This window comes from Notamacropus eugenii, chromosome 1, assembly GCF_028372415.1.
Source record: "Notamacropus eugenii isolate mMacEug1 chromosome 1, mMacEug1.pri_v2, whole genome shotgun sequence".
Classification (NCBI taxonomy): Eukaryota; Metazoa; Chordata; class Mammalia; order Diprotodontia; family Macropodidae; genus Notamacropus; species Notamacropus eugenii.
The window spans coordinates 221,275,382-221,302,168 of NC_092872.1; the positions used below are offsets into that span (position 1 = coordinate 221,275,382).

Below are 26,787 nucleotides of genomic sequence, written 5' to 3' on the forward strand. Positions count from 1 at the left end.
ACACCTGTTGAATCAACAAATACAATTAAAAGCAATGAAATACAGTGCTGACAAGGTTGTGGAGAAATGGTTCCATTTATTCATCATTGGTGGAATTGGAAACCTGTAGACTCCTGTTGCAGAAAAATCTGGCAGTACGTTGTAAAAGGGGTTTTTTTTTTTAATTATCATACACAGACTCAAATAATTCTATTGTTGGGAATATAACCTGAAAATTATTCCCACCTCTTTAGAGATATGTTCAAAGGATGGGGGGAGGGGAAATCAAATCAAAATTGAAGTGACCTACTTGTTCAACAGTGGGGGAATGGATAAATAATTGTGGCACATAAATATAATGGAATGCTATAATGAGATCACCAAGAGACTAACATGTATGAGGAATACAGAGAAATCTAGAAAGGACTTGATGAAATAATACAAAGCAAAAAGAAAAAAGTATGCAGAGGAACGGGATGCACAGTAACTACAGATGATATAAAAATGAATAAATAAATGAAGGGGCAGAACATCCTGATCGGTATTCAGTAGAGTAACTGAAAAAGTATTGATACTTTATTCATTGAAATTAAATAATGTAATGAAAATAGCAAATATTTTTGTTTATAAGGATCTCCAACATTACATTCTAGTAAATATTTAATTTTTAAAAATTGAATTTGACTGTATTCCTTAGTTCCTACCTCATTGTATTGTATACAAAAGACAATCAATAAATGTCCATTGAACTGAATGCTGAAAAGCCATCTCTTACATTTTTCTCTTGATATTTCTCTTCCCCCTGTGTCCTTAGGTAAAATATCCTTAGTAGCTCCATAAGAAAGTAGCACCTCCCTCAGAGAAGGACCAAATAAAATGGTATATACTAGATGCTTTGTAAACCTTGAAGTGTTATAAAACACTGCTATTATGATTATTAAAGCATCTGTCAGTATGTTGGTGTTCTACATCTCTGTTAAACACAAAAAGCAAAGAATGTTGTTTTTTTGTTAATGGTCTTTGACCATTTCAGGACTTTGTGATCTGTGAAACAAACACCAACTCCACAGATAGGAATATAATTAATCCAGAGCCCAGACAATAGAAAATTATTCCTTTTGGACTTCAGCCAGCCTCTGTTCCCTAGATATCAATTTTCTGTTAGGAAAGCTTCATCACTGTCCCCTAGGCCCTGCTGTAAGCATCTGTGGTCACAAAGAACCTTTTAGAATAATCAAGGGCAATGAGGATGGTGTTTACCTTGACAAACTGGGTTTTAATTGGTTAAAAGCCCTGTGGCACAAAGGAGATCCAGATTTCTTTATCTGGTTCATTCTTTGTCAAGAGCAGAGGCCACACAGCGAGAAAGTGGGTTATTGGTTTGCAATAATAAACACTGTGTTCAGGTTAAGCCCTGACCTCAACGCAGTACTAGAACTACTGATGTTCCTCTGTTGATTCCAAGTCCCTTAAAACCTGGGGGTTCAATGAGCTGTTAATGACGAAAAATTTTATTTTTGTTAAAATCCCCTACATTTCTATTTTATTTTAAAGGTCACTCCTCTTCCACTCCCTATTCTATAGTCTAAATGTACCTACCCATGCAATTCAAACTTTTTACTGGATTGCACAATAAAGCTAGCTTTCTGAATCACATATAAAGGAGTATATAAGTATCCAATGAGGCAGTTTCATATCTGGGTAAAAATATATGTATCCATCGATAGCTTTCTTTTCAGTCATAAAGTTATTGACTAATCATAGGAAAGGGGTTGAAGCATTTCCTTTCTCCTTTCCTCTTTTCTTCCTTCCTTCCTTCCATCCTTCCTCTATACTTCCCCCTTTTCTTTTTTCCTTCTTTCTTTCCTCTCTCCCTCCCTTCTTTTCTCCCTCTCTCTCTTCCTTTCCACCTCTTTCTCTCTGGAAAAAAAATGTAAGCCCACGTAAGCCTTAGTTGGTAAGAGTAATAAGAGCCTCTACCCTATGGCCCATGTGTTCCTACAAACTCCATTTTGCTTCTGGTGGTGAGAACTCCATTTCCATCACTAGTTTCAGTTCCATCACTCCTTCTTCATTGTGACTTTGGCCAGTCCCCTTTCCCATTCCTGGTTGCCCTTTTGCTCCAAGGGACCATTCATCTCCAATCCCAGAAGGAGCCAGAACAGTCTCCAGGTGAGAACTCTGCCTGGATCTCCTCTTCCACAGAAGCATTATCTTCAATAGCTTACTCCAGGTTCATTCAGCCACTGTCATTGTTTCTGCACCTTCTAGCAACTACTGGGTTGCAGCATTTCTTAATAAGAAAGGTAGTACCTTAAATCAATATTGTCTTGCAGAGTGATATACAATAATCTTTGTTTTTCTAATGGAGCTACCTCTTCTTGGACAAGTCTGCAGATGATATCACTTTAGTTGAACCCAGCAATTTATTCTTTCAAAAACAAAACCTGTATTGTTATCTTTTTTTAGACAACCATTGTTCTTAACAATATCCCCCATTCAGCAAGTCATCTCTTTTAGCAAAGAATAAAGAAGGGGGGGAAGCAGTTTAACAAAACTATCCAATACATCAACTGTATTTGATAGTGTATATAATGGTCCACACCCATAGTTCCCCGCCTCTACAAAGAAAGGAGGGAGGTGTGTTTTTCATCTGTTCACGAGGGCCCAGCTTCATAATCTAGCAATGTCAGTCTCTAGTTTGGAAATAGCATTGATTTTTCCATAAACTGTTGTAAAGGATGTGAATCATGAGGATTCCTGATCATATCTCCCCTCCTTGTATAGCATAGACATGTGCATTAACACTTTGTTGAGAGAACAATAGACAGCTCCAGATTGCTTTCCGGGAACTGTAGTCATTATCAGTTTCTATTGATTGGGGCTGCTCCCAAGATGATTGGCTGACTAAGATTCAGGAGTATAGACGCTTATCCCAGGGGCTGCTCTTTTGCATTAGCATGTAAAGGAGGAACAACTCTGGGCCCCTTTTTGTCTGTTCACTTCAGTTGTGTTCAGAAGACACACCAGAAGAAGGCAGCAGGACAGACCTGCATTGTACTCTGCACAGATGTCTCCCTCTCAGTCCTTCCAGGAACAAGAAGACAAGAACACATAGGAGTTACATGTATTCCTTGATAATTTTCTGAGCACTGCTCGGAAACTAGAGTACCTGATAATGAACTTCACTGAGCACCTCCTACGTGTCAGGTACTGTGCTAGGTGCTGGGGATACAAAGACAGAAATTAAACCCCCCTTGCCCTCAAAGAGCTTACATTTTATCTGGCGAATTAACAGTTATATGCATGGGTATATACAATAATATATTTTTATATTATAAATAAAATAAAAAACAAGTTAATCTTGTGGTAAAGCAATAATAGCTGGGGGAAATCAGAAAAGGCCTTTGAAGGTGGCATATGAACTCACTTTTGAAGATGTTGATTAAAGGCAGGGGGAAGAGAGACTCCAAAAAAAGGCCCTGGATCTACATTCAAGTAGACGCAAGTTCAGCCTTGCATAGCTTTACCTTAAAGGGAGAGGATCAGGCTTTTTTTTTTTTTTTCTGAAACTCTAGCTCATCTACCTCCACCCCAGGGTAGAACTCTGAGGAAAAATCTCTCAAACAAAGCTTGAATATAACATATCTAAGATCTCTTCTAAAAAGAATTAACAGGTTTTCTTTTAGAAAGATATTCAATGAACAAAGTAAGTATCAGGTGTAGGACAGCTATTTATTTCTTCTATCTCAAAAGAAATGCTCAAATCACAAAAGACTCAGAAGCATACATTAATAAGTAATTAAAACTTGAAACACTTAAGGGGAACGTCATCTTACATAGCACCACTCAATGGTACAGTGTGTGTTCAGTCGTTTTCAGTTGTGCCTTTCTCTTTGAGACCCCATTCTTGTAGTTTTCTTGGCAAAGATATTGAAGTGGTTTACCATTTCCTTCTCCAGCTCATTTTACAGATGAGAAAACCGAGGCAAACAGGGTTAAGAGACTTGCCCAGGGTCGCACAACCTAATCAATATCTGAGGCTAGATTTGAACTTAGTTCTTCCTAACTCCAGGCCTGACACTACGCCCTGCACCACTTAGCTGCCCAAGGTAAAAAGAAAGAACTATAAATAAGAAAGAAAACCAAAAGGAAGTCTAACAGTAATCTTGGTCTCAAATAACAGCTAGTCCTACTTCTTTCTTGTGCAGATAGAAAGTCATGGGAGCAGAATGGTATGTATATTATTAGAAGACATTGTTGTATCCTCCGGGTTTCATAGATTCTTCTCAGTTTTGCTTGTTTATCTAAATCTTCAATTCCAAGGGGTTAAAGGCAGGGACATCAAATAATTGTGACATCAAAACAAAACGCATCAGAAAATAAAACACATATCCTTTCCAAAAAGTGGTAGAGAACGGTCCATGTGTGGTATAGGAGACAGAGACAGTGTGGGACAGAGGGTGAATGAGTGACAAGGGGCCTCTAGATTAAGCCCAGAGCCCCCGCTTGTCACTGGACAAGTTCCTCCGATGAGAGGAACTCGGTGCAAGAGTCTGAGCTCAGTATCTGCTTCCATGATTCACCAGTAATAACTTGATTTAGTCTCGTACCACTAATCTACATCAGGCATTCTCTGAGTTCTGTCAGTTTTGTTTGGAGAAGAGAGTGCCTGGAAGGTGGAGAATCACAAAGGGACCTGGAGCAGAGGGAAATAGCTTAGGATATTATAATTCACTCCAAAATGGAGGCATCCTCAGGAGGTATCTCTGCGTTATAGATGACCAGCTTTGTTATACTTGGTTCTCCCCTGGAAAAGCTTGAAACTGAATTAGAACTGTCAATACCTTCCTTCGTTGACAGTGGGGTTTTTCTTATGCCAGAATTTTCTTTCTTGTGTTAAATTAACATGAGCAATTCTAGAAGTATCTGTAGGTGAGGTCTTAATGTCAACACAAGTTCTTTTTTTCTTTTTCAATTAAAAGGCATTTATTTTTCTCTCCCTTCCATCCATTTAAAAGGAAAAAATAGAAAAAAGAAAACTTCAGAACAAATATGCATGATCAAATAAAACAAATTCCTGCATTTCTGTTGTTCAGTCATTTCTGACCCCGTTTGGGATTTTCCTGGCAAAGATACTGGAGTGATTTGCCATTTCTTTCTCCAGCTCATTTTACAGATGAGGAAACTGAGGCAAACAGGTTAAGTGACTTGGTCACAGAGCTGGTGTCTGAGGTCAGATTTGAACTTGGAGTCCTCCAGACTCTAGGCTCAGCACGCTATCCCCTGTACCACCTAGCTGCCCTAAATTCCCACCTTAGGCAAGTCCAAAAGTGAATGTCTCATTCTGTGTCTATGACCTCTATTGGAAGCTGACTTCATCATTCCTGTGGAATCATGGTTGGTCATTTTGTTGATCCCAGTTCTTAAGTATTCCAAAGCTGTTTTTCTTTACAAGTTGTTACTATAAATTGTACAAATATAAAATAATAACTATAAGGTGCATAAATTATTCTCCTACTCATTTTTCTCTGCATTAATTACTTCATACAAGATTTCTCTGAACCTGTCCCCTTAGTAACTTCAGTTTATTCAGTCCTTACTGACCTTCAGAACATACTTGCATCTGAACACCAACCCTGGAAATTTAGGTCACCCTTCTTCCTGTGCTTGTATAGAATAATGTGCGAGGTGCCAAATTTCTCTCTCCCTCTAAGTCAGTAAAACCAGCTTTTCTGTAATCAGCACCAGGCTGGGGTGAGCTTCCTTGAACCTCTAGCACTTAGCTCTTACCCTGGTTCCCTACGCATAGTAGGCACTTAATCTCTGTTTGATTGAAATTCTGCCCTTTTAAATGTGCTCAATAAGGAACAGGCTCTGGCTTTTGTAGGGCCTGAAATCTGTCCAGAGTTGCTAGTTAATTGCTTTGTCTCTTTACTCTCCTCTCTCTGACTTGGTACTTGAAGTGAGAGGTTCCTAATAGTCTGGAGAGGAAGCTAACCACTGGCTCCTGCCAGACCAGCCTCTTCTCAATAACACAAGGGCCCCCCCCTCAACACACAGATACATACACACACACCATCTTCACTGCCACTTCCCACAGCTCTCCTACCTAGGTCTGGACACAATTAGAGTCCATTCATCAGTCCATAGGGTCCTAGTGCACAAGGCTGACTCTAGAGATAGAGATTCCAGGATATTGCTGTCAGTGAGAAAGGCTGAGGTTCTTTCTCTAACTCCTCCTAGATCCCCCCAGTACACAATCCTAATCCTGTAGAATCATAGAAACTCCTTTGAAAGACCTCAGTGATCATCTGGTCAACTCATATCAGGAGGAGAAATCCCCTCTAGAATACCACTGACAAATAATTTGGCCATCACTGCACAGTGGATGGAGTGCCAGCTGTGGAGACCAGAGGGTCTTAATTCCTTTGGCCTTGCTAGCTTACTTACTAGTTGTGTGACCCTGGGCAAATCACTTAACCCTGTTTATTTCAGTTTCCTCATCTGTAAAAACAACTGAAGAAGGAAATGTCAAACTATTGTAGTATCTTTGCCAAGAAAGCCCCAGATGGGGTCACAAAGAGTCAGACACGACTAATCAACCAAAAAAAAAATGAAGACCGACAGAGCATATTCACCTTCTTTCCAAAATAGACATCTTATCTCTACATTAGAAGGAAATTCTCTGGAGGGAAGTATTTCACTTTTTTTGATAGGTCCTCATCTCATGGATAATCTGCCACTTGTAATTTGACTTTCAACAGAACTAATTTCTTTTCCTTCATTGTTGTTGTAGATGAACTTTTCTTTGGACAGTGTGACTGTAGTGAGCCATAGATAGGATCATAGATTTACAGAAGGAAGGGACCTTAGAGACCAACAAAGCTAACTTATTTTCCAGATTAGGAAACTGAGACACAGAGAGATTGTGACTTACACAGGGTCATATAGCTACTATATGTATAAGGCTTGATTTGAACCCATTTTCCTCACTTCAAGCCCAGTACCCTAATTTCAAGCTTGGCTTCTATTTTGGGAGATTCCTTTCCTAAGCAGAAAAAAGCCCCACTTGTATTAAGTATGGTTTATTGTATTCTTTTTGTTTCATGCTGAGTTAATAGTTTTCTTTGAGGTGTTGCCACTTATAACCTTGTCATATACATGCTAAAAGTTCAACAATTTTTTGGTAGCTTTGGCAAGAAGTCAGACTGTCTACACATCCTCATCTCTCCTGACCCTTCTTGGATAACAGTAGCTTCTTTCAAAGTCATTCCCAGGATAATTATTAGTACCTGAACTGGGCAGGTTACCCACCCTGAGATAACAGCTGCCTCCCCCCAAATCACAGAAGGTCTCTTCTGCAGACTAATTACAAAGAACTGCCTGTTATAGGCCTTGCCTGAGATAAATCACCTTCATCTAAGGTCACTGAGGGTCTTGTATGTATGTCAAGGCTGAGTTACCCCAAAGACTGATAATGAGTTCAGAACAGACTGGTGAACTTAGTCACATGTGCTCTGACTAATTAGCACACCTAAATCTTCAAGACTGATTGAAAAGTGAGAAAAAAAAAGGAGAGGTGGGTGAGTGAGATAACTGCTGATAAGTAATGAAAGAAATAAAGCTTTTTTCTATATATAAATGTAACAAGACATCGGCAGACAGAAATTCTCCAATGCTCATTACTTACATCTTTGGAGATCTGGACTCCTCTCATTTCCTGAGAAACCTCTTGAGAGGCAGCTTGATCAGGAGATTTTTGACAGGGCATCAGGATATTGGCCCAAGGAAACTTCCTGATCTGCCATTACTGTGGCAATCCTTAATGCCTGAGCAGCTGCTGCTGCTGCTGCTGCCATGGAAAATGAGCCTTAGCAACAGCTTCAGATTGACTCAAGTATCAAGAAACAGAGACCTATAGAAAGCATGGAAAGCTATCACCATGGCACCCTGGGCATAGGAACAGAGGGCCAAGAGGAGTGACTGGGCACATCCAGAAGGGCAGATCCAAGATGACAATTCCATTTTCTCTCTTCCTTGATAGGACAGCTTGCATTTGTTCTGAAGCTTGTCTTTATTTCTTTAAAATTTATTTTACATCTTTGGTCACCTAGTATCTGAGTAAATGATAAAACTACGACTAACTAGTATATTACTGATCTTTATGTGTTTCATTTGCTCAAAGAAGGCTATGACTGGTAAATGGCACAGAAGAGAGAAGTAGATTTTTGAAAAATGAAATATGTATTTGCCAGAAAGGAAAATACCCAGTATTTGGGGTTTGAAGCTACAGAAGAGCTTTTCCATCCTCATATCTTTTTTAACTTCCCCAAAGCAGAGAAGAACCAGTGAATCAGACTATCTCAGATGTTAAGTGATCCTAGCAGACTGGTGAAACCTGAATCTGGTAAAAAAGACTTTGCTTCAAGCAGTTCTCCCCTTTTTAATTATTCCATCCCTCCTCAAGGTTTTTTATTTCATTTTTTTAAGGGGGGAAAAAGTTTATTCCCTCAGGGAGTGGAGCCAAAGGTATCAACCAGGGGAAAAGTTATGCTGGATAGTAATAGAACCACTCACACTAGGGTGAGGAGCCCCAGGCAAGATGGAGTAACTAGTTGCCCCGCTCACTGTCTTTTGTCTTCTTTTCCACACACTATGGGAAGCATATCACCACTATCATTACACAAACAAGAGCAAATCCAGCTTCACATGTTACACTGCTGCAGAAGATTTTTCCTGCAGCCCTCAAATGAATGCTAGTGCTTGTACTGGCATAATGAGGCTGGTGGGGGACCAGGGATTTTATAGACTCAGGGAAGTGTGTCCCTGGTGTCCAAGAACCCAGGAAGTAGCTTTTCATGTTCCCTGAGCTCACTCTCCAGCTGGGCCATATCCTTCAATAAACACCCTGGAATATATGTGAATCATGAGTTGTTTTGCTTTTACATTTTAGTGATGGAGAGGGAATACTTACCAAGTCCCTATCCATTTAGGGAGCATTTGCTACTAAACATAGAGGGACAGGAGACTGAGCATCTCTTTAACTCTTGGAATTAGCCTCCTGGATCTATGACTCTATCTAATCCAAGATCTTTTGGTGAAGGATTGCATTACTTTATTTCTTTCCTCCCTTCCCTACTCTACTATTGATGCTGAGAACTTTATGACCTTCTCATGGCAGCTCCCTGGGGCCACCCAATTCTGGCACTCTTTCTTACCACCCCAACTTTCTTAGCTATTTCTTGAGATGCTGTCCTGAAGTAAGAGTTAAGTCTCCTATGCCGGTCTTGTGTCCTGTATCATTGGATTTCCTTACATGCTAAGCTCTGGCTGTGCTTGGTCTTCACCCCAGAATCACTGTTTGCTTCACCTTCAGATTCTGCTCCAGCTTCATGATGTTTTTCCCCTCCACCCAGTCTAATATAAGCTTTTTGAGAATGTGTGTTGGTCATTTATCTTCATATCTTTACATTTTAAACACCAATGTTCTTTTAGTGATGCTAGGCAGCTAGGTGGTGCAGTCGATAGCATGCTAGGTCTGGAGGCAGGAAGATGAGTTCAAATTTGCCTCCAGATACTTACTAAGTGTGTGACCCTGGACAAATCAATTAACCTCTTTCTGTCTCAGTTTCTTTAACTGTAAAATGAGGATAATAGCCCCTACCTCCCAGGATAGGGTCAGTGTGAGGTTCAAATAAGATATCTGCAAAATGCTTTTTAACACAGTTCCGGGCACATAGTAGGCACTTAATACATGCTTTGGTTCCTTCTTTCCTTCCTCCCATATGGGTGCAAAGTATGGAATACCACAGTCTTTGAAGAAGTTTTAAGTTTAAGGTCACCCAAAGGGGCAGTGGATACAAGTATGGTAAACACAAGTAGGCTATCGAAAATTATTACTGGAGAATTACTTATCAGAAGCAGCATTTAAGGTGCTGTCAGAGAGATGTACAACAGTGAAGCATAACACAGATAGCCCATAGATAACACTGGTATCCAGGGAACGTTACGAGAGAGCTAGGGGATGATCCCAACATGTTGGGTGGTAGAGATAGAGGAGGACCTGACAAGTGTGGCACAAGATGAGAAGATGTATGGGTAGAGAATATGTACTCCCTCCAGTGATAAACAGAAATACATATAATATCTAAGCTCTGAAGATCTAGAATGTGCCTCACACATAGCACATTCAAAGAATATTCTCCAGGGGCGGAGCCAAGATGGCGGAGTAGAAAGATGCACATACACATAGCTCCGAACCCACAACCCACAGAACGGCTAGAGGGGACCAACCCACGGTGAATTCTGCACCCAGATGCCACGGAATATTGGAGCGAGGGAGATTTCTGCTCCGGAGAGACCTGCAAACCTCTCGCGGGGGGTCCTTCGCGCTGTGGACTGGGCGCAGGGACTGGGAGCTGAGTGCAGCCCTGCAGCGACCGCGACACCGTGAGGAAAAGATCCGAACGGGCTACGGGGACGAGATATCCTGCGGCCACGAGGGTCCCTCCACCCACAGAGGGACCTGCAAACCTCTCGCAAAAGGTCCGTCGCGCTGCAGACGCGGAGCCCAGCCTGGACCTGCGGCGGCCGCGGCTCCAAGAGGTACAGATCCGAGCAGGCTTCAGGGACGGGATCTCCAGCGGCGGCACAAGCCCCCCCACCCACAGGTGACGAGGGTCGGTGAGAGAGTCTCTTTGGCGGGTCGAGAGGGGAGTGGGGTGCCTCCATGGCTCGGGCTCCCCAGGGAGATAGAAGCTGAGAGGCGGCTGCAGACAGGGGCTCCCCAAGCAGGAGGGAGCCTGAATCCATTGTGGAAGGTCTGTGCATAAACCCCCTGAGGGAACTGGGCCTGAGAGGCAGCCCTGCCCCGACCTGACCATCTGAACTTAATTCTCACACTGAATAGCAGCCCTGCCCCCACCAAAAGCCCTAAGGCGGGAAGCAGCATTTGAATATCAGTCCCCAAACGCTGGCTGGGAAGACCAGGAGGCGAGATGGGTGTGAGGAGAATATTCAGAGGTCAAGTCAGAGGCTGGGGAGAATGCCCAGAAAAGGGAAAAGAAATAAAACTATTGAAGGGTACTTTCTCAGAGAAAAGACAGCTCCTCCCTTCCTTTCTGATGAGGAAGAACAATGCTTACCATCAGGCAAAGACACAGAAATCAAGGATTCTGTGTCCCAGCCCACCCAATGGGCTCAGGCCATGGAAGAACTCAAAAAGAATTTTGAAAGTCAAGTTGGAGAGGTGGAGGAAAAACTGGGAAGAGAAATGAGAGGGATGAAAGAGAAGCATGAAAGGCAGATCAGCTCCCTGCTAAAGGAGAACCAAAAAAATGTTGAAGAAATTAACACCTTGAAAACTAGCCTAACTCAATTGGCAAAAGAGGTTCAAAAGGCCAATGAGGAGAAGAATGCTTTCAAAAGCAGAATTAGCCAAATGGAAAAGGAGATTCAAAAGCTCACTGAAGAAAATAGATCTTTCAAAACTGGAATGGTACAGATGGACGCTAAGGACTTTATGAGAAAGACAGATATCACAGAACATAGCGTGAAGATTCGAAAAATGGAAGATAATGTGAAATATCTTATTGGAAAAGCAACTGACCTGGAAAATAGAATCAGGAGAGACAATGTAAAAATTCTGGGACTACCTGAAAACCATGATCAAGAGAAGAGCCTAGACATCATCTTCCATGAAATTATCAAGGAAAACTGCCCTGAGATTCTAGAACCAAAGGGAAAAATAAATATTCAAGGAATCTGCAGAACACCGCATGAAAGAGATCCAAAAAGAGAAACTCCTAGGAACATTGTGGCCAAATTCCAGAACTCCCAGGTGAAAGAGAAAATATTGCAAGCAGCTAGAAAGAAACAATTCAAGTATTGTGGAAATACAATCAGGATAACACAAGATCTAGCACCCTCTACATTAAGGGATCGAAGGGAATGGAATAGGATATTCCAGAAGTCAAAGGAACTAGGACTAAAACCAAGAATCACCTACCCAGCAAAACTGAGTATAATACTTCAGGAGAAAAAATGGTCTTTCAATGAAATAGAGGATTTTCAAATTTTCTTGATGAAAAGACCAGAGCTGAAAAGAAAATTTGACTTTCTAACACAAGAATGAAGAGAACCATGAAAAGGTGAACAGCAAAGAGAAGTCATAAGGGACTTACTAAAGTTGAACTGTTTACATTCCTACATGGAAAGACAATATTTGTAACTCTTGTAACATTTCAGTATCTGGGTACTGGGTAGGAGTACACACACACACACATGCACACATGCACACATACATAGAGACAGAGTGCACAGAGTGAATTGAAGAGGATGGGATCATATCTTAAAAAAAAAATGAAATCAAGCAGTGAGAGAGAAATATTGGGAGGAGAAAGGGAGAAGTTGAATGGGGCAAATTATCTCTCATAAAAGAGGCAAGCAAAAGACTTATTAGTGGAGGGATAAAGAGGGGAGGCAAGAGAAAAACATGAAGTCTACTCTCATCACATTCCACTAAAAGAAAGAATAAAATGCACACTCATTTTGATAGGAAAACCTATCTTATAATACAGGAGAGTGGGGGACAGGGGCACAAGCAGGGTGGGGGGGAGGATGGAGGGGAGGGCATGGGGAGGAGAATGCAATCCGAGGTCGACACTCATGGGGAGGGAAAGGATCATAAGAGAAAAGAAGTAATGGGGGTCAGGATAGGATGGAGGGAAATATAATTAGTCCTATACAACACAACTAGTATGGAAATCTTTTGCAAAACTACACAGATCTGGCCTATATTGAATTGCTTGCCTTCCAAAGGGAAGGGGTGGGGAGGGAGGGAGCTAAAGAAGTTGGAACTCAAAGTGTTAGGATCAAATGTAATGTTCTTACCACTGGGAAATAAGAAATACAGGTTAAGGGGTCAAGAAAGCTATCTGGCCCTACAGGACAAAAGAGAAGACGGAGACAAGGGCAGAGAGGGATGATAGAAGAGAGAGCAGATTGGTCACAGGGGCAATTAGAATGCTTGGGTTTGGGGGGGGAGGAGATAAAAGGGGAGAAAATATGTAACCCAAAATGTTGTGAAAATAAATGTTAAAAGTTAAATAAAAAAAAAATGAATATTCTCCAGCCAGATTACCATTTTTATGTATTTCAGTTATGTCTTGTTCTTTGCACTTTTGGACTAGTTCCAACCTAAACATACTTCCTAGATTACCTGAAGTTACTCTAACAGGCCTACATTTGGCTATTTTCCTGTTACCATCTTTCCTACCCTTGGAGTTCTTGTGCTCTCTTTCTAGGCTAACGTTTCTACTTCTTGAATTCACTATTTTGTACCTCAGAGGCAGTCTTCTATCGTGTCCCAATACCTTGAGATTCCCACATACACTGGTTCTAGGTGTTAGGGCTATAGGTCCATTGTTAGTATCAACCCCAAGGAGTTTTTTTTTTCACCAGTTCTGAATGGGCTTCTGGGTTGCTTTCCTTCTCTTCTTTCATGGTTGGCAGAGCCTGTTGTCCTAATAAAATCGGTTGTTTCTGACCAGGGTTTGTCACCTGGATACAGCAGGATGGGAGCTCTCTCAGAATGACTTTTATCTCTGAGGCAATCATACAGTCCTTTCAAGGTTTCCTAAGGACTCCTAAGGGAGCAGTGGGAGCTAAACAAACAAACATGGTGGAAATTACAGTCTCACAATAAAAACTGGCTCTAGTATTAAATTGGAGTTTAAATGAATCCTGGTTCCTTCTTTTAGCACCCATCCCCACTCACCCTAGGGTCTACTATAGACCTACATCTGGCTTCTTATCCCAGTGGAAAGAGTCCTAGATTTACAGTAAGATGGCCTGGTTTTAAATCTCTGGCAGCTCGGTGGAACAATAGATAAAGTACAGAGCCTGACGTCAGGCCCAAGCAGAAATCTGGCCTCAAACACTTAACTAGCTGTGTGACCATGGGCTAGTAAATCTGTACCATTGGAGGAAATATGTATTTAATCTTTGCCTCAGTTTTCTCAACTGTAAAATGGGGATAATAATAACATCTACCTGATCAAATGAGATATTTGTACATGATGGAGCTTAGTCATTGCATGTCTCTCCCCTCTCCCCTCCCACCCCCTGCCCCATGTACTACCTGTATAGTTTTGGGCCAATTACTTAACCTTTGTAAGTTGGTATTTATTTCATCATCTGTAAAATGAAGGAGTTGGATTGGATGGCCTCTGAAATTCTACCTATCTCTAAGTCTGTAGTCCCTATGTGTCCTGCTGTAGTTTCTATACTTTTATTTTTGGAGTTGGGATTCAGGGCTCCCCTTCTTTTGTTACATAGGCTTACAATCATTTTCCCAACTACCTTCTTTTTCACACAAAGGTCCGTTTGGATCTCCCTGTACACAGGTATAGTACACAGTTGGTGAAGAACATGCACATAATAGTGTTGGGCCCCAAAATACATAGAGGACTGAAATAACATTCATCTATATTTCAGAGGGAACTCTGGGCTCTTTGATATATGTATGCCTTATTTAATTATCTTCCTTTTTTACAAAAGAAGGTCTTGAAAAGCAGTCTTTCCACCCCACAGTCTCGGGATCCGGGACCCCAAGTACTTTTTTTCTGGGTTTCAGCAATAGCACAGACCATTTTTTTCATCTTGCAACAATAACTACCTACATTTGCAGCTAGGGACTACAGCCAATGGTAGACCAAGAATGCACTTAACCTATAACCTTTTACCAATTGCCTCTTAAACACAGCAAGTCCTTTTGCATTACCTAAAGATGTGTAGTAACTACAGAGGAATGTAGGCTGAACAGAAAAGTCTAAGAAGACAAAGATATAGTGTACAGACTTAGCAGAATCTTGAAGAGGCTGGAGAGTTCATTTTACCATCTCACTTTCCTTTGGTTCTCTTTTGTCCTCTTCTACAATGCCCCCTCATTCCCTAGGTCTGTCTATACCAGCAATGGGAAGTCTCTCCTTCCTTCTCCAGCAAAATTGCTGGACTCTCCTCCACTCTCTCTTACGTTGTCTTGTTGCTTCTCTAAACACTATATGATTTTTCTTCCTGTCTATCAACTTCCAGAGCTTTTGAGGGATTCCTAGGTTCATACTCCTAGAATGATTTGTTTCCATGTTGATCCATGTGTATACCTCAAACCAAAAGTTCTCTAGGGCTTTCTTCATCCTTTCCATCTCTCAGAAAAGCCATATTGCCTGGCATGCTGCTGTGACATCAGACATGGGACAGTATCCTATGTCCCATTTCTACCTGACCAGAGCCAGCCCTAGCTCCTTCTCAGAGTTGTGTGAGAAAGTTCATATAATGGTCACTTGATAGGTTCAGTAATGGTTGCTTCTATAGGGCCTGCACCAGTCTCTGTCCCTCTTCTATGACCATCTCCAGAAGAGCCCAGAGAGAAGGGGTTGGTGAAGTGGGGCAGTTTTATTGAGGTTCTCCATAAGTAAATAAAGGATCCTGGGGAGGCACTGAGCAGGCAGCTGCCACTCCCTCCTCTTCTTCCCCCACCCTTAAGGAGTCCCTTGGGGAGGACAGTGAAAGTAGATAACCAGCAAGGTGAGTCCCTCACCAAAGATGTAATTGGAGGTATGTGTGTAACTAACAGAGAATAGGGATTGAGGAGGGAGACTGTTTCAGGACCCAGTCTGCAGCTTTGGGTGAGGATTTGATGGGGGCAGCAAAGGGGTGGATGCATCATGGCTTGGGGAAAGGGGAGAAGCTAATGAGTCAGACACCAGTGACTGGTGCATAGAATCACTGTGTCAAGGCCTGGATGACATCCTTCACCAGCATGGTACCAATCACCATCTTCTCACTGTTGACTGTGAGCTGAGTAGCTCCACCCACCCTTGCATCCAGGGTTAGCAGAACCAGGCTTCCGCTAGTCAGCGTTCTTCCAGCAAACCTTCAAGGCAGAAGAGAAATAGGTGAAATAAGTACAAAAAAGAGAGGAATCCAGAGAAAACCCCCAGAGTTGAGCCAGAAAGAAGAAGGATAAGATAGCCATGATCTCCTAGTCCTAAATAAGGAGGAGAATGTCACTTATGTGTCATAAGTTAAGGGGCACCTTCCACCCACACAGAGTCCAAGTACTCCCTCCATGTCCTTCCCCACCCGAACCAGTCCCTCATTAGACCCACATTTCATACGGGTCCCTCTACCTTCTTTTTAGAGTCCCTCCCCTCCTACTTAGGGCCCTGCTTCACCTATATTCATCAGGAGCTCCACAGGGTATCCGGCCAAGATTGGCTGTGGCAGTCACCCTCTGGACTATAATATGATCATTTGAGCACGTGTCTGGCAGGGTCAACTTCTCTGTGATTTCACTCATGCCTGTCAGCTTTGCTGTGGGCCCAAGAGTTAAAGAATTGGTGTTAGTGGGGTGTGGTGGGAAGAACCTGGCATCTAGGACTGTTCAGAACCTCTCTGACTTGGAACCGAGTCTTCCCCTGTCAGACCAGGCATGCCAGGAAGGTGAGATCTAAGTCCCCAATCTGCCCACCCCAGGGCTCTCTCCGTGGTTATGAAGAAGTAACTGACTTCTAGGACACAAGAGTTTAGCCAACAACATTGTGGCCTTGTAGAGAGATGATGAGGGGCCCTGGGTTTTTGGACTTTCCTAATTACTCACCCTGTTCCTTCTTGAACTCATTTTCACTCATAAACACAGGGGCCATCAGCTCCCCCACTGGTGGCTGGATGGAGACATAGAACTGTCGAGTTTGAGTGCTGGAGAAAAGTAAGAAAGTAAGGCCAACACCACACCCTTCCTTCCTGACAAGGGCTGGATCTTAGGAACTAGAATTCCAAAGGACTGGGCCTGGACATGAGAGTTGGGCCCTAGGAAATTAGGTTGAGTTGGGAGTTGGGCCCCAGGAATTGGGGGTACATTCTAGATCCACTAGATCTTGGGGTCTTCTCCCTTCCCCTACTTCTACTCCAGGTAAAAACCCAACCTCCCTCCTATAGGGTTTCCTGGAATCTAAAATCAGCATATACCATAGCTGGAACGTAGCTGCCTGGGTGGAGTCAGAAAAGTTGATGCCCATGATGGCTGTAACTGAATCACCAGGTGCCAAGGATTCTGTGATATAGAGAGGAATAAATCTACTGTCACCATCCCTTCAAAATGAACCTGATCCTTGGACCCCATTAAGTTTCAAAAGAAATGAGACTATTATTTCTTTGTTTTTTGCCTCCTTGCCCTATCACTAACCTCGATGAAGGCCTAAGACTAACCAAGGATTTTCCTCCCTTTCTTTTTCCTCTCTTCCCTGATTTCCTCTCCTTCCTAAGGGTCCTCCTTCCCTAAGAAAGAGTCCTCTCTCCCTAAGAAAGAATCCTCTTTGCCCAAGAATGAATCTTTCTTCCCCACCATCTTGTATCTGCTCTGCCTCATCTTTCTATCACATCATCCCCCTATCTGCCTATCCTCAGCCTCAAATCTAGACAATTCCCAAAGCAAGCAAGATTACATTATCTATGACAAGCAATGTCTCCCAGGAACCGTCTGTACTGGCCCCATCTGCACTTAACAAATTTTTATATTGGCACTGTTTATGTCAGACACTATCTTCCAGGCACAATATATATGGGCACCATCTGTTCAGAGCACCATCTTCTGGACGCTTGTATATTGGTCACTATCTTTCTGTACTAGGCACCATCTGTACTGGGCATCATTTATATTATATCAAGCACCATCTGTGTCTAAACTAGTCATTGTTGGTGCTAGGCAGTGTCTTCAGGGTATAGTCTATACCTGCATAGTCTGTGTTGTTGCCATCTGTACTAAGTACTCTCTGTGCCGGTACTGATTCCTGGGCACTGCCTAAACAAGGCTGTTTTTGCCAAACAGCATTTTCAGGGTACCATTGTACCAGGCAACATCACCCTGATCTGCCCTCAGAGACATTTGGCTCCATCACTGTGTGTTTTAGGCATAATCTGTAGAGAGCACTATTGGTGTTAGTCTTAGTCTGTAAGGAGCATCACTGATTTTGGATGTTGTATGTCTTGGGTACTGTACAATATGAATTAACAGTTCCTGTCCCTGTTTCCCTTGGGAAGCTCACAATCTTCAATAAACAGACACACAAGAGAATTTAGATGGACATGTGACATAGATTTAGTAAATGAAGTATGCAAGTCCCTGGTCAAGGGTTATGAGGCTATCAAGGATGCCCTCCCCCCATTTCCCCTATATCCATCCTCACCAATCTCAGGGAACTCTTGGATGCGTATGCCAGACTGTTGATGGGTCACCCCCACATGTAGACCCTTCACAGGGGTATCTGAACTATTGGAGAAGTGGACGCACACAGATACCATGTGTGGATCCCCAGGGAAGGGCTGTCGGCTGAATACATATTCAACAGCCAGCCCTTCCCCTGCCACACGGTGTAGCAGCTCCTGCCGCTTCCCAGGACCCATCACTGGACTGAGCAGCTGTGGGTGGGCAGGAAAAGGGGGAAAGAGTAAAGTGCAGGAGTAGAGATAGAGCATAATGGTAGGTATAGGAGAAACCAGAGAAGAAATGGGTGCAGAAACAGGTCAGAGGGAAGGAAATGGAGAGAGAAGAAACTGATTAGTACAACAGGACAACAATTAGACCCCAGTCCACTCCCCTCTGGTGTTCTTGTCACTTAGGGATTCAGAAATGAACAGTAACTCCCTGTTCTCCACCCATTCCCCCCATGCTTTGCTTTTTCAGGGTTCCCACACTTACTGAGGGTGCCAGTGACGAGTCTGTGAGTGTCAAGCCTTCCAGATCGGTGACTAAGCTGTTAGAAACGACCCTTGGTGGGGATACTGGCTGAATGCTGGGAGGAGTAACTGTGGGGAAGACATAATGATAGCCTATGGGAGGGGAGGAGGAAAGGAAGGGAATGGGACATCCCTGAAGAAGGAACTAGGAAGGCAGTGAGATGAGATTTAGTCAGAGTATGATTCAGCACCATGGACAGTGAACCTTGAGAGAGGCCAGATCTGGTAGGCTTGCCAGCCTTGAACAGGACCTATTCAGCCACAGCAAGAGGTCAGATATTGGATAGGCCTCATTAGCCCAAAGACAGGGGCTGGACAGAAGTCAGATTCTTTGGCCCATAGGCAGAGGTTGGAGAGACAGATACTGGATAAGACTGAGACCTGTGGATCCTTGAATAGAGGTTAGGATTTAATCCCAGCCCAGATATTACCAAATAGAAGTTGTACTATGCTACCTCCCAGCAAGAGATTAGGAACTGCTGACCTCCATATAGAGGCTACACAGGGCTTGCACCCAGACATGGCTAGATACTATTCCCTAGAACTGGCCCCTGACAGTCTCAAGACAACTTCATTCCCGGTACATAATCCACTGATCAGGCTTAAGCTATTCATGGACCCACACATTTAGTAAAGTCATCCTCTACGTGAAGCTCCCATTACGGAAGTGAGTTCTCCCTTCCATCACATAGTCCCCGCCCCCCCCCAACAACAACAAACTTCCCTACTCACAGTCTTCCAGGTCAAGCAGGGAGATCTCCTTGGGTTTGGGGGTTATCTTGCTACTTGGAGGCTGAGCAGAGGGTAGAAAGAGGGAAGGGGGCACACTACGGATTGTGCCTGAGAAAGGCAGAGAACAAACACCTCAGCCAGTCCTTTGGGGGTAAACTCCCCACCGGAATAGGCTGTATCTTCCCTCCTTCTCTCCCGCTCCCCAACCCCTTGTTCATACTGTCTTTCTTCTCCAAGTGTCAGGCTCTGCTTGGTCATCTTCGTCCTCTTCCTCAGATTCAGATGCTGACTCAGATTCTGAAGAACTGCTGTCTGAACCACTTCCCTCCTCCTCCGAGGACTCAGATGTCTCTTTCCTTTCATGTGCTTTCTTCTTTCTCTTTACCTTTTTCTGCTCCTCTTCACTCTGGTCACTGGAGGGATAGACAGGGCTCAAAACCATATTCCCAGAGCTCAAAACCACCTAAATCCTGCCCTTTGAAATAATGAAAGAAGACTTTTCCTGGGTTCCTTATCCAGTTTGGCAAAGATGGTCATTGGCACTTTCACAGAATCAAAGACTCAGAAATGGAACTTTTTCAATCTCCTAGACTACTTTTCTAAAACCTGTACAGGAGTTCCTTTTCCAAGCATAGTCAACAAGGGAGTGCCCAGAACCTCCTTGAAATCTTCTGGAAAAGCACATGAGTTCTAGGAGCCCACAATCTCTCAGAGCATGCCTTGCCACTGTTTGGACAACTTTAATAACTAAGAAGCTTTTCTTCATATTGAGCTAAAATCTACCTCCCTTTCACTTTTCTATCCCTTGCTTCTGTCCTCAGCAGCCAAGTAGAACAAGTTTCAGATTATTCCACATTTTAACCTTTTAAGGACATGAACACTGTTTTCACATTCTCTGTAAATCTTTTCTTGGAGAATCACCCTTAGTTCCTTCAACCTAGCCTTATATGGCATGAGACAATGTATGTAAAATCCTGTGTAAACCCTTAAGGGCTATAAAATATCTGTTTTAACTATCATAATTATTATTGTCTCAAGGGCCCTGAAATCACCTTTCCTTCCACTTCCCTTTGACCTTTCCCTTTCTTAGAATAGCTCTCCTCATGCTGTGCTCTGCATCTATGACCATCCTGGAGCTAAACAACTGGACCCAGCTCTCTCTGCATGTCTCTCCAATGACAGCCTACTCTGGGGATGGTCATGAAGCCCTCTCCCTCCCAGGGTATCCCTTCAATGCTCAAAAAGCAGCAGATCACCTAGACTTGTTCAGCTGTTCCAAAATAGACTTTTAAGCCTTCTCTGGGATGAACAGATAAGACAGCTTTCCTGTTTAGTCAAATTCTATAGCTTGTAATTGGAAGGAGGACAGGTTCAGACTGATGCCATCTATAGTAAAGATGAAGGATATAGAGAGCTCAGAAGTTTAAGTAAAAAATCACTTCAGCTCTCTACAAAATTTCTTCTGATAGATTCAAAGAGCATTCAAAGGCCTTGTATTGCTACTTGACCAAAACTTGACTCTGGATTGTTTCTGGGGGAAGTTGGGAAGGCCAGCTATTGACCAGAATCAGTTCTGACCTCTGACATCTGAGGACAGTGGCTGGCCTGGTAGCCTAGAACACAAGGCTTCAAATTTGTCAGAATGGGCATATGAGACTAGACAATCTCTGAAGTCCCTTTCAGCTCCGTGTCTATGATCTGTGCTTTGTTAATGGCTGCTGCCAGTTATCTGGCCATGTGTCAGGCTGCCTGACCTTTGGTGTCCTTTCTGGTCTGGGAAGGCCCCCCATCCACCCAAATCACCTGTCTCCACTCTCCCTGGAGGCCTCTCGGCCGCCTCTTCTCCCTTTCTTCTTCTCATCTGCTTCCTGCTCGTCACTCTCATCCTCTTCTTCGTCTTCATCGCTGCTGGTTCCTGAGCCACTCTCATTGCTGCTCTTGCTCTCAGACTCGCTCACAGACTCAGGGTCTGTGGTGGAGGGCTGGGTCAGGGCCAGATCAGGGCCAGGGCTCTGTGACAGCTCAGCTCCTGGCCAGACTCCCTGGGCCCAGGGTTCAAGCAGTAACACTTGTAGGTTGAGTTAACTTCTTGACCCCAGGTTCTTTCAGTAAAGCCTAAAATCCCAGTCTCCTGGACTGCTCAAACCACACAACCCATACATAACCTCATGCATATATACATATAATCACATAGATATGAATCAATAGGTGCTCAAACCTGCATTCTGAAATGCACACAAAGGCCCAGACAAACACATATAGATGCCAAGACACTTTGAAATGGATGAAGACACAGAGACACAAGAGACAGATGAAAATTCAATTTACACTTCAGTGTGCACGTGTCTATTGGATATGGGACACACACTGACCCATGAGAATTCAGACTCATGAACATATACACACACATGCAAAGATACATGCATACTATATGAATATATGCACCCAGACACAGACGTACAAATTAATATCCACACAATTAAACACAGACATACTTAGGTAATTGCTACACACTTACAGAAATACACTATGTATATAGAGATTAGAGGGACACACAATGTTGTGGGGTACTCTTATGGGTAGTCATTCTATTCTCACCACTGTCTGCCGACTCCGTGGGCCCTGATTCTCCCTCAGAGTCTGAGTAAAATGGTTTCTCCTTCTCCTTTCTTTTCTCCCGGTTAGAGCACTTGGTCCATTCAGGAACCTGAGTGGTTTAAGGATGAAGAGAGGAATTTAAAGAGGAGCAAGAAAAAGCCAAGTCCAACCTGTCCTCCCCTCCCCTACCTCTCTACACAGTGACACCCGTCTTCATTAGGGTTTCTTCTCTATATCCTGTTGAACCATATTAAGAATGAGGCCAGATCTGGTTCCTGTTTTGGAGGTAGGGGTATCTGACGTAGGATCTAGTAGGTGGGGGGAGAATAGGGAGCCACTGCACACAAATCAGGAATGTCAGATACTGTGTACACAGGAGAAAAGGAACACCCATGGATGGGATGAGTGTTCATGAAGGGAGAAAGGAGGACACCGCACACAGAAGAGCCAAGGTGGGGCACTGTACATGATGGGGAGGATGAGGGATGGGGGAACACGGCACACCAAAGGGACCTGGGTATAGTCGCCCAACAGACCCATGTGGGTTTCAATCAGAGATAGATCCTCCTCCTGTGGGTTGAGAAGCATTTGGGAAAAGTTAGGGGCTTTGATGAAATGATTCCTTGTCCTTTACAAGAGGGGATGAAAAGATCCACTGGCCATCAATGACCTGAATAGGAATTGCTCCGATGGGATCATGTGTATTCTTGGTGTAATAGTTTCGTTATACAAATGGATTACATTGACCAATTAACCAGTTATTATTGTACCATTGAGCTCCAATGTGCCTCACCCCCACCCACTGCTGCACTGCACTATTGACTGCCATCGAAAAGAGCCCCAACATCTTTTGGGTGTGTTTCTTCTAGGCCCATTGCTTCCATTCTATATTGCTCAGCAGCTTAACCCCCACCTCCATAAATCCATAAAGACAGGACTTTACATCACGGAGCCCATGAAATTTCATCTTGTTAGCTTTTACTCATTCTAGCTGCTGCCTAACATATTCCTTCTTCCTTCTAAATTGTGTCATTTGCAAAACTGATAAGCAAAGCTTCTATATCTCTATCCAAAGTCAGAGTTAAAACATTGATGAACACAGTACCAAGGACAGAGCTTTTCTACATATCTATTAAAGGCTATTCTGCCCATCTTTGTCCACAAGGATATCATGAAAGACTGTCAAAATGTCTTGCTGAAATCCAAATATAACACATTCCAGACAGACATTTCCCTGATCTATTAATTCTCACAAAAGCAAATGGTACTTGTTACCTCCTGAACATATTCAGCAGCTTCTCACTTCTGTGACTTTGTTCACACCTTTCCTGGCACCTAGTGGGTCACAGGATTCAGATTTAGATCTGGGAGGAACATCTGAAGCCATTAAGTCCAACCCCCTCCTTTCCCAGATGAGGAATGAAAGTCCCAGCAAGGTTAAGTGACTTGCCCAATGTCACACAGCTTGTAGATATCTGGGATAGAATTTTTACCTAGGTCTTTCTGACTCCAAGTCTAGTGCCATACACCCTCTACCATATTCCCTATTCTTTTCTGAGCCCTCTACATCTTTACCTTTTCTAATCCTACCAGTTCTTTAAAGTTGAGCTCATAGTCCACTCTCTTCCACAAAATCTTCTCTTCACCTGAGCTAGATGTTATCTTTCCCTGCAATAAATTTCCATAGTACATGGAAGGCATTTAAAACCCTTCATCATCTGACTGCCCATACCCTTACAACTTACTCCCCCCTCCACCCCAATAGACTTCAATCCACTGACACTGGCCTCTTGGCTCTTCCTTGAACAAGACGCTCCCTCTCCTGACTCTCATTGGCTGCTTCCCATTCCTGGAATGATCTCCTCCTTCATCTTGACCTCTGGGCTTTCTTGGCTTTCTTCAAGGCCCAGATAAAATTCTACCTTCTGTAAGAAGCCTTTCTCATTCCCCTTTAATGCTACTGCCTTCCCACTGTTGATTACCTCCAACTTATTCTGCCAAATCGTTTGTCTGCATGGTGTCTCCCCCATTAGATTGGGAGCTACATGAAGGCAGGGATTGTCTTTTGCCTTCCTTTCTATCCCAACACAGTGCCTGGAATAATAAGCATTTAATAAATGTTTATTGACCAATTGATTGCTCCTGTCTCTCCTTATACATTTGTCATGTTCAGTTTTTAAAATGCTTTTTTTTTGACCATTTATATCTTCTCTCTCCCACTTGGCTGTTAAGGGTTGGCATTTATCTTTGTAGCTCCACAGCACTTAGCATGGTGCCTTGGACATAATAGACTCTCAGAGCTTCCTAGAAGAATAGTGGATGACTTAGAATCTGACACCTTGGTGTGTTGTGATAGAAGAGGCTCTAGACTTGGAGTCAGAGACTCTGGGTTTGAATGCTGGCTCTGGCATACTAATTCTGTGATGTCAGTTAAGTCTCTTAGCCCGCCTGGGCCTCATTGTTCTCATCTGGGAAATGAGGGAGTTGAAGTAAATAATTGTAGATTCATAGATAGAAGGAAACCTAAAAAGTCAACTGGTCCAACCCTCTCTTTTTACAATCAAAGAAAACGAGGCTTACATAGAAGTGAAATGACTTGTCCTAGGTCACAAAGGCACTAACGTGCCAGGACCAGGAATTGAATCCAGGTCTTCCACCTCCAAACCCTGTGCTTCGTCTGCTGCATCGTGCTCTCCCTTCTCAGAACCCTATTGGCTCTAAACCAAATGATCTGATCAAAGGCCCTTCCTTTACACAACTGTTCTGCACAGCCTTTCGAGAACTCCAATCTTCTAACAGGATAAGACATAGATATATGAAGCTACATGAAAAAGATGTCCTTGAGGAACAGACAAATTCCTGAGCTCCTTTCTGAAATTCATGTGAGTAGTGATTACATCAGCCTTCATACTACTCCAGCCCAGATGGACTCACTGCAAAGGGGAAGAGGATCTGGTCTCCACAGAATTAAAAGGGTATGAAGGGTTGCAGAGGGATCACGGAAACCCAGAAAGATGATGGAGTTTATCAGGGCTTGTTGGAGTTTGTTGAAGCTAAGAGACAGCAAAGCTCCACGCTATTTAGGTTTCAATCAACACCAAGGACAGTTTCCATTGTGAGATTTGTGAGACTTCTTGGAAGTTCTGGTCCCCTGTTGTTGCAGGCAATAGAACTCTCACAAATACCTCAGAGGGCTATGCATTTGCTTTAGGTACAAGAGAGGAAGCTGTGGAATTGTTCTTATATTATAGTTTAACTCTTCCTAAAGATAACGCCTGGTGGAGGCAAAGCAGATTCAAAGCCAAGGAGCAGGGGATCAAAGGGGTCTGTACAGGAGGGGGGTCTGTAAAAGCCAAAGCAAATTTAGGCCAGGAAGTAAGCACAGAAGTCTGCTTGAGGTCCAAGGGTATTTAGCATCATTGGATCGCAAGCCAAAGAGGACTCTGCTGTGACTGTAACTCTGAACGGCCCCCATTTGTTTACTATCTACCTGTTCCACTGAAGTGTGGTAGTAAAAATCCTTAGAAAACCTGCAGAGGCTTTGTGCTTAAGGAATAGCAGGAAAGGGAGGAGAGACCACAACTGTACTCCAAAGCTACTAGTTGGGCTGGGGAACATGGATTAGCATCTGGAAGCATTCAGCTGTGGCAATAAGGAAGGAAGGAGTGAACTGGGATGTCCCTAAAACCCTGGAATAAGTACCCTGAAGAAAAGGTTCAGGACTCTTCCGAACAGGCTTTGAGATTTGGGAAGTCCAGGAAGCACCAATAGACTCTAGCACCACAAGGAAAGGGTTAAGGGTTTGGAGGAAGAAGAGCTAGGAAGGGTCTGGGGAGATTTAGGGGACCAGGGAGGGCCAGGAAAAGGATAGATTTTGCAGGGATCAGATAGATAAGGGAGTTTAAGGGAAATTGCAGAACCTAGGAGTGAGATCTGAGTATTGTTTTGAGCTAGTGTTGTCCATATCATGACCCAAACACCACAGAGACCAATGGATTAGATTTCCTCCCCACTCCCCACCCCCCAGAGAGGATGGATTATGTTTCATTTCTATTGGGTTAAACAAGCTTTTGTTTGGTCCCACCCCTCTGCTTCCCCCTAAACCACCCTCCTGTGCCCCTCCAGTCCTCTGTTCTCTCATTCAACCTTCTTAATCCTTCCCCAATCACTCCCCACCTTCCCAATCACCTCTACATTTCGGACAGATGGGTCAGGAGCTTCCTCAGGCCAATCTGGGAGTTCTTGGTAGCCGGTGGCCTTGGCATTAAGCAGGTGAGACAATGAGCCAAGCTGGAAGTGGTCCCGGTCTATGAAAGAGCGGAGGTGTGATAAGGGTCAGGGTCAGGATTAAGGATGTGAAAGTGAACAGAAGCAGAATTTTAAAATGGTTAAGATTTGGTGGGGGTTTTTCTCAAAAGGCTGCTTATGTTGTCCCAGTAGATTACTAAGTAAAGGTCTCAAGATCCAAAGTTGGCACACTGAACCCTACCCTAACTTTCCGTATTTCTAGGGGGAAGTCTGAAGTTAGTAGGGCTATGGGTGATGATGTTGGGTTCTTAGATCATTGTTAGGAAAAGGGATACACTGTAGGGGAATTTAGTGGTAAGGGGCACAGCATGGAGAGATGTTTGGGATAGAGGGACAGAACATGTATATATAATCAGGAGTTTGGAGGTGACA

At 43.3% G+C, this 26,787-nt stretch overlaps 1 protein-coding gene across 3 annotated transcripts in view; it reads right to left on the bottom strand.

The window, feature by feature from the left end:
- Nucleotides 1-15,416: 15,416 nt before the first annotated feature.
- Nucleotides 15,417-26,787, bottom strand: part of AP3B2 (adaptor related protein complex 3 subunit beta 2) — a 52,906-nt gene continuing 41,535 nt past the window's right edge. For all 3 annotated transcript variants that reach the window (XM_072627853.1, XM_072627869.1, XM_072627861.1), the window contains exons 16-26: nucleotides 26,296-26,414; nucleotides 22,108-22,216; nucleotides 21,313-21,478; nucleotides 19,730-19,922; nucleotides 19,510-19,570; nucleotides 18,740-18,846; nucleotides 18,228-18,459; nucleotides 17,011-17,095; nucleotides 16,643-16,740; nucleotides 16,218-16,356; nucleotides 15,417-15,916 (exon numbers count right to left, since the gene is read on the bottom strand). In XM_072627853.1, the coding sequence (XP_072483954.1) occupies nucleotides 15,766-15,916; nucleotides 16,218-16,356; nucleotides 16,643-16,740; nucleotides 17,011-17,095; nucleotides 18,228-18,459; nucleotides 18,740-18,846; nucleotides 19,510-19,570; nucleotides 19,730-19,922; nucleotides 21,313-21,478; nucleotides 22,108-22,216; nucleotides 26,296-26,414 (1,460 nt within the window). In that variant the 3' untranslated portion in view covers nucleotides 15,417-15,765. The remainder of the gene's footprint in view (nucleotides 15,917-16,217; nucleotides 16,357-16,642; nucleotides 16,741-17,010; nucleotides 17,096-18,227; nucleotides 18,460-18,739; nucleotides 18,847-19,509; nucleotides 19,571-19,729; nucleotides 19,923-21,312; nucleotides 21,479-22,107; nucleotides 22,217-26,295; nucleotides 26,415-26,787) is intronic.